At 46.9% G+C, this 13576-nt stretch overlaps 1 protein-coding gene and 1 long non-coding RNA gene across 2 annotated transcripts; one reads left to right on the top strand and one right to left on the bottom strand.

Annotated features, from left to right (window-relative positions):
- On the top strand, positions 1 to 7009 carry LOC123515975. The gene is made up of 3 exons (XR_006678032.1): positions 1 to 236; positions 1536 to 1620; positions 5864 to 7009. It is a non-coding gene; the product is annotated as an uncharacterized LOC123515975 (long non-coding RNA).
- Positions 7010 to 7959: 950 nt separating this feature from the next.
- Positions 7960 to 13576, bottom strand: LOC123515843. Its single transcript, XM_045274730.1, has 4 exons — positions 13471 to 13576; positions 13033 to 13305; positions 10675 to 11078; positions 7960 to 10447 (listed from the first exon to the last, which is right to left on the bottom strand). The coding sequence occupies exons 1-4, from the start codon at positions 13574 to 13576 to the stop codon at positions 10322 to 10324; spliced, it is 909 nt and encodes a 302-aa protein (XP_045130665.1). The 3' UTR covers positions 7960 to 10321.

The following is a 13576-nucleotide window of genomic DNA, read 5'->3' as shown; positions in this document are numbered from 1 at the left end:
TTTCTGACGCCGTGTTGATTTTTCCAAAGCATTACTAATAGCCAATAAAACCCTTCCGCTTGCAAAAAAGAATCAGACGTGAATTAAGTGGGTATATTACCACATGTAGTAGTTTCATGTGCTACTGACAAGGACTAAGAGGGTTGAACTACAGAATAAGGCCATGCCTTTCGCCACCAGCCTCCTCCTCAACACAACAAACTTGGGGACTTGTTGAAGGTCACTCTCTGCTGGCGGTAAGAATGATGAGAACTTAGTGTAACAGCGTATAAGTTTTCCAGCTTTTTCGCATCTCCAGGGATGTTTTTCTCCCTGTATATACGTGTAGTAATAGTTATATGCTAGTTAAATAGATGTTTCACGCCTTTAATGAGTGAAAGATACATAGCTTCTTCCTGATAATTTGTAGTTCGACGGCATCATGAACATCGACATTGTATCTACGTATCTAAAAGCAATGGATTATTAGAGAAGCTCGCGTCTATTTGTGAACATTAACGACGCTTGTAATCATTAAACGAAGCAGTTATCGTATATCTAAGCTTTTGTCTCATCATTTGCATATGTCTACGAAGAATTATGAGATACCAGTCATAACTCTCTCTCTCTCTCTCTCTCTCTCTCTCTCTGTGTGTGTGTGTGTGTGTGTGTGTCCTTCATGTTTCATTACATTCTGCATAATTGCTCCTTTCAGTACTCTTACCTGCCTCCCTCCTTTTCAATTGACGCTCACCATTCTCATCGCTTTGTTATTTATGCTAAATCATCCGTAATTTGGTCTTTCTTCCTCTCCTCCGCCACGCCGCCTTTCCCTCTCTTCCTTTCCCTTCGTGCTTGCAATTTAATCATCGTTCTTTCTTCTCTCTTTGATGCCGTATACATGGTTACCATTACCCTGGTCATCTCTCAGGGGAAATGACGTAATTACTCTCTCTCTCTCTCTCTCTCTCTCTCTCTCTCTCTCTCTCTCTCCATATCGCTTATTATTGAATTATCTTGTCTCTCACTCCTCACCCTTTCCGTCTCCTTTTATTACTTATTCACCCTTAACTCCGGCTTCGAGGCGGCTGTACGTTTGGCTGCTGGGTGCGGAATGTGGCATAAATTGTATTTATATTTACCAGGGAGTGTTGGTAGATGTGCGCGAAAATACAGTGCATGGCCGTCTGGATGTGTGTGTGTGTGTGTGTGTGTGTCCGTCCATTTGTTTTCCCCGTAGTTGATTCTGTGTATATCTTACCTTACCTAATTTTTCACCTTACCATACCTAATTTTATCTCTAACCTTACTTTATTTATTCCATCTTGATCTTACCATATCTAACCTAACCTAACCTTGCCGTACCTTACCTTAACTTATCTTACCATACCTGACCTTAACCTACCTTACTACATACTTACCTGCCTGTTATTTTATCTCCTAGTCAGTTCCAGGCATCTAAGTTTCTGTAGGTCAATGATACATATTATTTGGTGAACTGTCTCTGTAACCTCCCCATAAACAGTTGTAATTGGTGATGTGTCTTCTATTTCCAGGAAACGTTGGTAGTGAAACAGCCAACGCATCGTGACGCAGCACCCACCACTGCAAGCCATGTCGACAGCTTCGCCCATTGATCATGTATGTATTTACTATCCTTGGCCTTCCCCGCTACTCCTTTATTGCTGTTAGACTTCCACAACTTCCTTCATGTCTATATCCCCGTCTACTGATTCCTCACAGCCTCGCTTTTGCCCCTCGTGCCACACTTCCACGCCTGCTACGTCACCTTTGTATCAGAGGTGCTGCGTGGTAACCATAACATCTCTCGGACTTCTTAAAAGACAATAAACAAATTATCTATGTGAATTATTTGTTTCATATCAGAAGAGGTCTTATCAGTAAATAGATTATAAGGTTGTCGAGCAACCTGGCATATCCTGTCGCCACATACGTACGTATGCGTTAAGTGTCGCTGGCGTACATGAAAGAGCTGACTCTCAATTGAATTCCATGCAACGAGGCAGCTCACTGTCAATTTGTGTCATTTAGTAAGTCCTTTGTCTTGCGTTATATGATAAACGTGCTGCTGCTTCCATCCTCCTACACCACCTCCTCTCCTCCTCTCCTCCTCTCTGTTCCCAAGACTACACAGCAATATCCGGCTCTGACCACCAGTATATATATATATATATATATATATATATATATATATATATATATATATATATATATATATATATATATATATATCCTCCTTCTCCTTCTCCTTCTCCTCCTCCTCCTCCTCCTCCTCCTCCTCCTCCTCCTCCTCCTCCTCCTCCTCCTCCTTCTCCTCCTTCTCCTTCAGAGAGCTTCCGTAATTCTTGAGTCCTCCCTTCCTTTCCTAAATTCCCTCACTGCTCTGACCTTCAAGGCGAAACAAGAAACTCAATCGCAGTGTTCAAAGCTATTGTCCCTGTGACACCGCCTCCAGGACACCTGCACCTGAAGACAAGTGAATTAGCTGAAGTCAACTCTAACTTTCTTGAGCATATATTGGGTTATCAGTGAAAGATCTTCCTGACGAGACACTAATACGCTCTTTGTCACTCGGTCCGCACTTTTTTTTTTTTTTTTTTTTTTTTTTTTTTTTTTTTTGCCTTCCCCTTTACTTCCGTTTCACCATGTCCATGGGAGCAGATGTCATTCTTAGGCCTGTGTTCAGAAACGTTTCACTCTCTCAACGCGACTATTTTTCCAAGGCTACAAAGATGATTAGGCGGGTTCTCAGGAGCGTTTCCCTTGGTAATTATATATAAATCTTGTTTTAGTCTGTCACTAGAAACATTAAAAAAATAATGATAACAGTCCGTGTAACTTCACCAAGAGCCTCTTGAAAGTAGTGCAGGTGCGGTGCAGAAGTGCTTCTGAATACAGTCCTTACCGAAGTCCTCAGGCGCCTCTCACTCCATGCACACACAAGAGCGCGGTTGAGAAGGAGGATTAGAGAACAAATTAGCTCAGTGGTGGTGCGCGGCGCGGCGGTGCGTGCAGGTGGCAAGGGCAAGGTGAAGGGGTCTCCTTTCTGAGTGCCTTGCGTAATGACATGTGCATTGTGCAGTGCTCATGTTCTTTGAGCCGGAAGGTTATACGCAGCTAACAAGACTGGCTCTGGTAAGGGTTGACGGAACGATGCGTGAGTGTGAGTTGGGAGAGAGATGGTACAGCAGGGGTCCAGGGCCAGGGAAGGGGAGGCAATGCAGCGGTGACGGAGGTGTCTATAGGATGAATTCACTTAATGCACCACAGAATAATTTTTCATTTGATTTAGCAACATTCTCTCTCTCTCTCTCTCTCTCTCTCTCTCTCTCTCTCTCTCTCTCTCTCTCTCTCTTCTCTTCTCTTGTCTCTCCTTTGCAACGTTTTGTGCCAGAAATATAACACAGTAGCGATTTGTCTTCACATCTCTAGGAACTATTATTGCTACTTTTTTACTTGGCGTTCCTACCAGTATGGCAGTACAGCACGCCCTCAGTACTGAATTGACGTGTCGTCACCGTCAACACAGTCAAGGGACTCCCCAAGGAAGCCAGTAAAGATCTTCTCAATCACCCTTAAAACTCACCCTCGCACCATTATTGAAGGTCTTAAATCCTTTGTAACTGCCTGGTTTTTACTGCCTCTGCACCTACAAGGGCGAGGGAGCCCAATGGACAGGGATCGTTTTCTCTGCTTCAACACCATGAATACTCCTCAGTGTCTGTGAGAGTCTCTGAGAGAAAGCGAACTGGTGATCGTAAAGGAGTCAGGATGGGCGGACGATGCACAAACTACCACCTAACAGAGAGGTTTGAAGAGACACACGCTAAGTGACGCAGCAAAACTGTATGAGGGTGAACAGCAGGGAACTCTAATCATCAGCAGGTCTCGCAAGGACATCAGAGGGATGCACGAGAGGCACGTCCTAAGAGAGCACATCCCTCTAAGGGGATGAAGGACTTCCGCCCTTACACAGCCGCCCGCTGAGTGCCAGGGTGGCGGTACGCACTACTAATGACTGCCGTCATCCAGGAACGACCCATTGTAAAGGTATCGTAAAATCCTGTTATGCCTCCAGCTTGACCCGCCACTACCGCGTCGTTCCTGGAGGCTGGCCATGTGTGCACTTGCTATTTAGGCTGAAACTGCCACTAAAGTAGCCTTCATTACTGAGGGTGTCGTTAGCACAGTGTTGCAGACCGCCAGGATGAAGCCAAGTTGAGTTTATTGGTGAGCCAAGGAGGGGAGGTGTGGCCGGCATGGAGCAGCGGCGGCGGTGGCTGCTACCCGGGACAAGATACTCAACATAAACACGTTTCTCCTTCCACCCTATAACACTACACCTCACAGTAAACATTAGAGGAAACATTAAATAGCAAACACTTGTTTGGTGTGTGTGTGTGTGTGTGTGTGTGTGTGTGTGTTCGCGCGAGCGCGCGCGTCTTTACATTCACTCAGACAACAGTGTTTACATTCTGAGATTTTTTCATAATCCTGTTACAAAGTGCGTGGTGAGGATGAGCTTCCTCCTCCCTCTCCTGGCACAGTTTTTTTTTTTTTTTTTATTAGACCAGCTTGCGTTAGGTTAAGTAAAGCTGTATTACTGGTTCGAGAGAATCAATTGTGGGAAAAGCAAATACTGGACTGTATTTATATAGAATAAGTAATGTGACATCAGCGGAGCGTGAGTCATGGTGGACGGGACATGTGTGTGATGATATCGACTTAACCTGATCCATCTAATTCTAAACTATAAACAAGCTTGAGAAGCTTGGTTTTGGCTAAGTTAATTCACCGACCAATCTAACCTATAACATCATTTTTTTCAATTCAACTTATAACCTGACCTAATCTAACCTAAGCTAACTAATAACCTAACATCTAACGTAACCTAACATCTCTTACCCTAATCTAACCTAAATCAACCTAACCACGGCAGCTGTTGTGGAGAAGGGCTGGGCTATATATAGAGTACGTTCCATGACGGTCTAATCAAACCTTCCCTTACTCAATCTACTGTTTTATCAACCGGAAGAGCAAAGCGATGATAACGTAGAAGAGTAGATGGAGGAAGATGAGGAGGCGAGGTAGGGTTTGGGCGAGGTGAACGACCATGAACGATTAACTTTGTCACAAGTTAATACAAGTGCGAAACCCTGCTTATCTATGTAGTGGTGGTGGTGGTGTCTTTTCTAGCGTTATTTTTCTTACTGCACAAGGCGATGACGTCACCTCAGAGATATGAAAGTCGCCTGCAGGTAGTGAAGTGACGATATGATAAGAACGCTGTATTTATTTACCTCTCTCTCTCTTTAATGTTTGCTTTTCTTCTTTTTTATTGTGATGTCATCCTTCCTCTCCAGCCGCGTGCCTTTATTCTTTTTTTCTTTTCTTTTTTATTGTGATATTCTTCCCCTCCCGCCGCTTGTCTATGTAGTTTAGTGTGTTTATTCCCTGAGATGACTGATTCGTGGTACAGAAGGAGCTTTGTGTTGTGCATTGAATAGCTCATTGAAAGTGTTCTATTAGTATATGTAGATCTTTCCTCATCATTGTGAGACTCCGGATGACATCACTGTTTCTCTCTCTCTCTCTCTCTCTCTCTCTCTCTCTCTCTCTCTCTCTCTCTCTCTCTCTCTCTCTCTCTCTGGTACAGGCACATTTTTAACCAAATGTAAATACTGCGATACGTCTGATTGCTAAACATCGTTGCTTCATCACAGCTGATAAAGAATTAAACGTATGTATGTTTGTACGATTATAAGCAACACCTACGATTTTATTAATTTCTCTCTCTCTCTCTCTCTCTCTCTCTCTCTCTCTCTCTCTCTCTCTCTCTCTCTCTCTCTCTCTCTCTGATAAGAAGTTCCAACGGACAACCAGTTCTATTCACGTATATAAGGTCGGGCAGGCAGTTCTCCAGGCCATTGTGCCCCGCTTCACCACAAGGCACACATCCTGGGCTGGAATATCCCAGTGTGCTCACCTCTCCGAGTCACACACACTTGGCAGCACACTGGAGGAAGGTGATACAAGTCACGCATTAGAGGAGGAGGACAGTGACGAAGCACGGCGTTCAGCACAAGGGAAGATCTGGAGTGAGTGTCCTGCCTCGCATAGTGAACGTGTGGAACGTGGAAGCATCCTAGTGTGTCGCCTGCTTGGCCGTCTTCAGTTCGCCTCCAGGAGCCGCTAATCCTGACGGAGCGCGCCAGGCAAGGAGTGTACAAAGTAGCGGTGACCTCATCCATCTAGAGGGCACCGAGACATCAGGTCAAGAATGGCGCGCGGGATGGGCGAGGTGGACGAGGATGTCGTGTCTGAGGTGGACGGTAAATGGCAGTACCAGCCCAACACAGCAAGCAATAGTAGCGACTCCATTACCGACACAGCTACCAACGCCGCAGCCGCAGCCACCCTTGTCTCCACCACGCCGCCACGCATCCTCACCCCCACCGCCTGAGGGACCTCCACATCCACCAGCATCACCACCGCCACCAACTACCACCTTTACTTCCGGAGGCCGTGACCCTTCTGTCTTCTGTCAAGCAACTCCCTGAATGTGTGTGTGTGTGTGTGTGTGTGAGAGAGAGAGAGAGAGAGAGAGAGAGAGAGAGAGAGAGAGAGAGAGAGAGAGAAATTGCTCCTGACGCAGAGATATTCTGCAAGCATTACTGGTTCAGTGAGTGGTGTTGCGGAATGACGCAGATAGTGACAGTGACAGTGACTCAGCGGGGGCCGAGTGGGAGTGCCGGTGAGCCCACACTAACCCACATGTGAACATCCTCGGCAGGCGGCCCGCTCCTCTACGGAAGGTGACCTGCCCCAATAAGAGCCTCGCGTGCCACCACTCTCGCCGTGCCTCCCATCACTCTTCGCTGCACTTTTTTTTTTTTTTTTTTTTTTTTTGTCACCTGGCGTGTTTATCGTTTTCATTTCCAATCTTTTACAATTGTAGTTTTCATGAAGTATGTACTTGGACGTGAAATTATTAAACTAAGAACATAAACATATGTTTGATTTTCAATACAGGTGACCAGGTATGTAGTGTGTTCGTCACGAGTGTGGTTGTAGTGTGTGTAGTGATAGAGGTCAAAGCTTGGATGGTGATAAAGTGCACTGAAACATGTTAGAATATCCTGGGAGACACACGGGCGCCAGTTAAAGAGTGAATGATTCTGCCCATACTTTTTATATCTCGTTTTTTTCTGTGGAGATGCGGGATATATTCTCTCAGTACAGTAGTATAAGTTAGAAAAAAAATATATTGTGATAAACAGAAGTACGTGAGTAAAACACACACTTGCTTCGGCAGTTCATTGCGTCACTGGCTGATGTTGATGTCGGGACCGCTGCTGCCATCTGCCGTCACCTGCCGCTCCTCAAACACATCACGTGACATATTCATACCGCTCATACTTGCTCTTTTTGTGTTTTTGAGTGGCATGGTAAATCCGTTTCTGGTGTTATGGACCATATTCTGAAATATTCTGTCCTGCATCTTCATTACATTCAAAAGGCTTTAGTTGAAGTTACACAGGTTTCCAAGGGTGTATTTATAATTCTATTGACAGATTAACAAGATGTCTTCATTATCAACATAAACATTCTTGAGGACGTGGCTGATCATCTCTTTAGCATCTGAACATAGTAATGGTGAGAGACCAAAGCGTTTCTGAATACTGGCCCGTATGTGATTGTCTTGTGGAATGGAATGTGTATTAGTATGTATGTTCATATGTTCGTTTTCTTGCGGCAGGATGTTCGATCTGCGTCACTCATGCCTTTGCCCGGCGCAGGCAAATACTTACACAAGAGTCTGAACACGGAGGGCCGCGCCTCGACACTGCTGCCATTGCACACATGCTGCTCCTGCTGCTGCTTTTACTATAGGACTCTACCTAACTCCAGTGCTTCAGCCGTCACTGGTTCGGAATATCAAAATGTGTTTGGTAGCTTAGTCTTTTATTCAATTATCTCCTAAAATGTCGTACAAAAATGAGATCATTGGAAAATACATGAGTAAGGTCGTGGAAAAAAAATGTTCCGTGAAATTCCCATGCAGAGTAGTCACTCATGGGGGGGGGATAAAGAAAAGTTTTCTTTCATGATTAAATCCACTCCTTCTATAATGGCACGCTAAGATAAGATGAAGCAAGGTCAAGAGGTGAAGGAGAGCTTAGTGATCGGCTGGCGGCGCGGCCATGAGTAATGTCTGAACGATAGACGTTTGCAGCCCCTCCCAGCCAAGACCTAGGAACATTCTGAAATCCTTCTGCGCAGCACCTCCACTGTATACTTCAGAAGACAATAAAGTTGAAATACCACAGTGTTTTAAGGATATTTTCACTGCTCTAGTGATAGATTGACAAGATTTCTACATTACTAACAAGAGAAACTTTGAAAACCTGTCTAATAATTTCTGTGATCTTTGAAAATAGCCGTAATGAAAGAGCAGAGCGTTTCTGAATACAGGCGCCACACTTCTCGCGGCTATTCCGAGGGGCTGCTCTGACTAGACTGCTGGCTGACTGACGCAAGACTGATTTGTGTAATGCTGAATGTTTTACAGTCGTCTTGAGATGGCACCAGTGAAGCAGCTGCAGTTCTTAATTAAGAAAGCCGGTCCCCCCTTCATCATAGGTTGTGCTGAGATGATTAGAATGTAGGATTGTAGGAAAGCCAGGCCACGTGGAGCACTGGGGCCGAGGTGGAAGGCATGGGAACCCTTCAGCCTGTAGGTGCTGGTGCCGTGGGGACGTGGAATGATGGTCGCTTCTACAGTGGCTTATAGAGCTGTGGGAGGTGCGGGGAAGTTTCAAACGCACCGTTTTCACCTCTATAACTGGTGCTTCACAAAATATGATTAGATAATGAGGTGTTGAATGACTCGGGGAATCAGTGACATACCGAGAAATAGAAATAAACTTGCCAGTCTAGGGCGTTGGGACCGCGCATCGCGCATGCTACAGGTTCACATCACCCGTAAATAAAGCTCCTTCAAGGAAAAGTATCCGTAATTGTGCGAAACATTAATGTCCCTATTCTTTAGAATTCCTCGTGCTAAATATTAAAAAAAGCACACATCCACAAAAATAAGGGAATAGATAAAAAAAAATCATAGAAAATTAAATAAAACAACAAACACAAAAAAGAGACATAGCATTATTGTCGGTGTGTTCGCAGCCCATCATAAAACGTGGGTCCCGCCCAGTCCCAACCAGCCAGTTCCGACCCTCCAGATACGCCGGAGAGCACCACCACGCAAGCTACACACTGTTCCGCCCGACAGACCGAGGGGAACGAGGCTGCTGGGGAAAGGGGAGATCGCGCCCCACACACCGCCTTACATCTACCTTGAAAGACATTGACATTAGTTAGGAAACATTCTCGCCTCCTCTGAAAGACTCAAAAGTACCTGGAGACAAAGCACGCCCCTGAAAGACTGGTAGTTCATTACTGAGCGAGAAACTTGGAACTTAAGGCTAGTGAGATCAGGGCGTCCCTGCAGCGATCCGGGAGGCGAGAATAGGGGAGGGAAAGAGAGTAGGGGATCGGCCTAGGTCAGGCTTCACTGGGTGACCTTGACTGGCCCTACACCTGGCAAAAAATGAATTCACTCTTTCATGACAAGCGAAGTCACCTTAAGACATGCTAACTATTGCAATAAACACTCAGAGTAAAAATATAAAAGAAAATAATAATTTAACTAATCACAACACTCGATAAGATGAAGAAACGTGAACAATTCCTTGTAACACTAGTGCGGACGAGTCTTTTCTTTTCTTCTTTTTTTTCTATACTTTCAGTTCGTGAGCGTATACCGAATGTTGATAATTTCTTCATCCTTTATTAACGAGCGTTCTCCACGTTTCCATCTGTAGTGAAAGACAGTGGGCAGTGAGTTGAGTGAGACGGGCGGGATGAAACGCCAACACGTGGCTGTGGACGCCCGACGCACTGGACTTAACTAGCAGGAGTCTTAGCCTCTAGGTGCACTACTCTAGGAGAGAAGAAAGTTCTCAGCTGATGGTGCACGCGTCCCACGTGTTCCAGGGATGCCATGTGGTCACCGGGACACATAGGAAGCCATTGGTCGTCGCCCCTCGGACCTCTATACGTGTGGATTTGTCGACTCCATGCCTTGGACAGGGTTGGAGCCAAGCAGTAAAGTGTCCAAGGCTTGGAGACCAAACGTGTTGCAACGAGAGACCAGCGGCCACCAGTGACTATGTCCTTGCTGCAGGTGTCCAGTGACGCTCGTCAGTCTAAGTCACGTGAGTCTCGGGAAGCGTCTCGCCCAGGACGTCCTCCCGTGAGATCAGCGAGAGCCGTGGTACAGTCTCCACCACACAAGGCAGAGAAGTGTGCCAGCCACACACCTGCTGAGCACGACTGGTAGGCTGATCGGGGGCACGACGATCTCTGTACTGCCCTTGGAGGACACCTGCCGGTGGAGAAGAAGAATTATTACATGAGGCACGGCGCAGTGACAGACAATGCCTATGAGAGAATATTACGGTAATGACTGCGATTCCTCCTGATACACTTGGGTCCCAAAGATAACTGTCGCTAAGCATTATAAATAAGACGGGTTCATCCCCCCTCCCCATCACCAACAGCGGTCAGGAAGGTGGCAGCGATACACAATATACAGGTTTGTCACAAACTCACCTCAAATTGATCGGCCATCTTGCGTAAGTCTCCGCCAACTTGCCGCCACAGCCTCTGTTGCTCGCCATCTTCATCCCTTCCTCTCCGGCGTCCCTCCTCTCCATCTTTTGCTAGGGAGCGGGAGAAGGATGGGACGTGAGGGAGAACCCATGTCAGGTGGGGCAAGTGAGCAGTGGAGGTGGAGGGGGCGTCCCTGTGCAGGTGGCGTCGTACCTCAAGGACGTGACTCAGCCTCGCCTCTCCGTCCACATCACTCCCGTTCAGGGTGTTGGATGAGGCTGGGGCGGCGAGGGACGTCTGACTGTGAGTCTTCTCGTGGAAAAAGGCGAGACAGGAACGTGATCGTGGCAGGGGTGACGGCGGTGGCGTGTTGCTCGTAATGATGTCTGGCAGCAGCCTGAACCCTGCAGAAGGAAAAGGAGGGCGTGAGAGAGCTTAAACACAGCCCATGACGCTCCCAGCAACCACAACCTATTTTAATAAAGCAGCCTCCGAGAATCATCGCTTTAACTCCTTTTGGAACAGAAGTTTGAGGCCTAGTTTTCCGCTTGTTTGATCATCACTTAAGAGAGAGAGAGAGAGAGAGATCGTGACAGTAGCCGCGTGACAAGCTCATATCGCACTCCTAACGCAGCACTGTCTCACCTCCCAACCCGACCCTTACACGCCTTATCAGCCGCCGTCAACTGCATGGGCCCAAGGCGAACGTGCGTACTTACTGTCACACACACGACACTCCGCCACCGCCTCCCGCCCGCCTGTTGTGATGGCAGTGTGATGATGTGTCTGAGAGCTTGAGTGGCGAAATGGAGGCGAGGCCGTGTGTGTGTGTGTGTGTGTGTGTGTGTGTGTGTGTGTGTCCTTTTAACTTTATTGATATTATGTTCTTTTGGACAAAGTGTTTAATTCAGGCTTTCTTGAATAGTATTATACATTTTGTTATAACGTATGAAGAGCTGTAAGAAAACTACTACTTCCACCTTAACCTACATTCTCTCTCTCTCTCTCTCTCTCTCTCTCTCTCTCTCTCTCTCTCTCTCTCTCTCTCATTCCCATCCCGATCCTTCCCTCGCCACGCCGTCGGTGCAGCTAAATGTGATACGTTCTGAACCATGACACACTACCTTGTCTTGCCTCGCCTCGCGTCGCCGTGCCTTGCCGTGCCTTATCTGACATGTTCCTTCTTACCCTCTGGCTTTTTTTTTCCCTTTTTTTTTTTCTTATTAACCAAAATTGTGTATTGTTTCTCTTTCCTATCCAGTGATATCCTTACATTTTTTTTTTTTTCTGTAAGGTTGTTATAATCTTATTCTGCTTTCATTCACACTGTCACTGTCCACGCACACTGTCACTGCTCCACTCACTGTCATTACTCAATCACTCCCACACTCGCCTTGTGCACAGTTATGGTTTGGGGAGTGGTCAGGCAAAGCAAGGCCTGCCACGCCACGCCCCCTCCCACCATGCACGCTGCAACACGTTGGTGGCGTCAGTCCCGGTCCCGCCTCAGTCCCCCACCCGCCCACGCTATGCAGGTTGCAGCTTGTTGACTCCACCCGCTCCGCCTACACCTCCTGTCTTGCTATAGTGTGACTTTTGATTTACACATAAGAAAGGTTTCAGAGTGCAGGGCTCCTTTTCTAAAACGGTTTGCACTCTCATCACCAATATTTTCAAAGGCTACTGAGATTATTAGCATGTTTCTGAAGAGTGTTTCTCCTGGTAATAATCTAGACATCTTATTCTGTTACTAAAACCGTAAGAACACACCCTTAAAACCCCGTGTCACCTCAACTCGAGGCTGTAGAATGTGATGGTGGTGCGGCGCCGAGATGTTTCGGAATATGGTCTCAATGCTTGCCCGAGCGGCGCCAGTGTGGAGACTCGCTGAAAGGCTTCACACGTGCAGCAACAGGTGCGGCATTAAAGGCAGCCCACCTGTCGCCCACAGCACCCCCATCAACCTTCGACACTACCTGTACCGCCCCCTGCCATGCCCTCCATGTGAACTTCACTGTCATGTCTGAGTGCTACACCACTCCTTTGGCATCGAATGGTGGAAGGAAATAATAACAAGTGGTTTATTGATATGACAATAAAGACACGGTGTATGTAATGGAAATTTGACAGTTTAGTTTGTTTAGGTTTTTTTCCCATTTCCATGAACTGTGCTGCACATTTTCAGTGTCTCTACTATTGCCATGATGATAAACTTTCTAATATTTTTCTGTGTGTGTGTTTGCTTTAGTACGCAATATCTTGGCCTATAGAATGTACCCGTAGCTCCGCAGCACACGCCACACAACACACTCAGTACCCTCACACCGCACCATCAGCGCCTCCGTCACCTATACTTACCGTCCGCTTGTGATCTGTGGTCGTGGCGCCAGTTCATCCGAAGGGCATAAGAACATTCGCCGCAGGGGTAAGGAGAGTCACCCTCACTCATGTCGGAGGTGAAGCCGAAAGGCACGGCGCCCGCCTGCAGCAGCTTGATCATGGCGGAACCAGGAGTATCCTGAAGAGCTGCGAGTACTGAGTACACACGCACAGTAGGTCCGCGCAAGCCACACTCCACCGCGCTACTGAGATGACAACGTCGAGGAGAAGGGGATACCCGGCTCCCAGACTCTGCTGGAGTGACAGGTTCCCACAAAGAGACAAGTGCACGCCCAGTCTCGCAAGAATCAGGATTTTACACGACTGTTCGTCATCACAATAACATCATAACATGTCTGAGTCATGAGAGACTGATCACCCAAAGCAAAACGCTGCGTTCTTTCAGCGCTGAATCACGGATCAGCGACTTAGATCTGGCAATAGCGGCTCCTGGAAACTTGGGCGGGGGAGGGACAGGGAAGTCCTCTGCCAGCCCACCAATCAGGTCCCGGCAGGCACACAT

This window comes from Portunus trituberculatus, chromosome 40 (assembly GCF_017591435.1).
Source record: "Portunus trituberculatus isolate SZX2019 chromosome 40, ASM1759143v1, whole genome shotgun sequence".
Lineage (NCBI taxonomy): Eukaryota > Metazoa > Arthropoda > Malacostraca > Decapoda > Portunidae > Portunus > Portunus trituberculatus.
Note: the sequence above shows the minus strand (reverse complement) of the source record. Positions and strands in the feature narration are given on the sequence as shown.

What these genes read in the sequence shown, in the direction of transcription:
- LOC123515843 (XM_045274730.1), bottom strand. Translation starts at nt 13,576, where the DNA reads ATGTGTGCCTGCCGGGACCTGATTGGTGGGCTGGCAGAGGACTTCCCT. An exon ending in CCACAGATCACAAGCGGACG is followed by an intron (nt 11,079 to 13,032) that starts GTAAGTATAGGT and finishes TTCCTTCTGCAG; the next exon opens with GGTTCAGGCTGCTGCCAGAC. An exon ending in AGATGGCCGATCAATTTGAG is followed by an intron (nt 10,448 to 10,674) that starts GTGAGTTTGTGA and finishes CTCCACCGGCAG; the next exon opens with GTGTCCTCCAAGGGCAGTAC.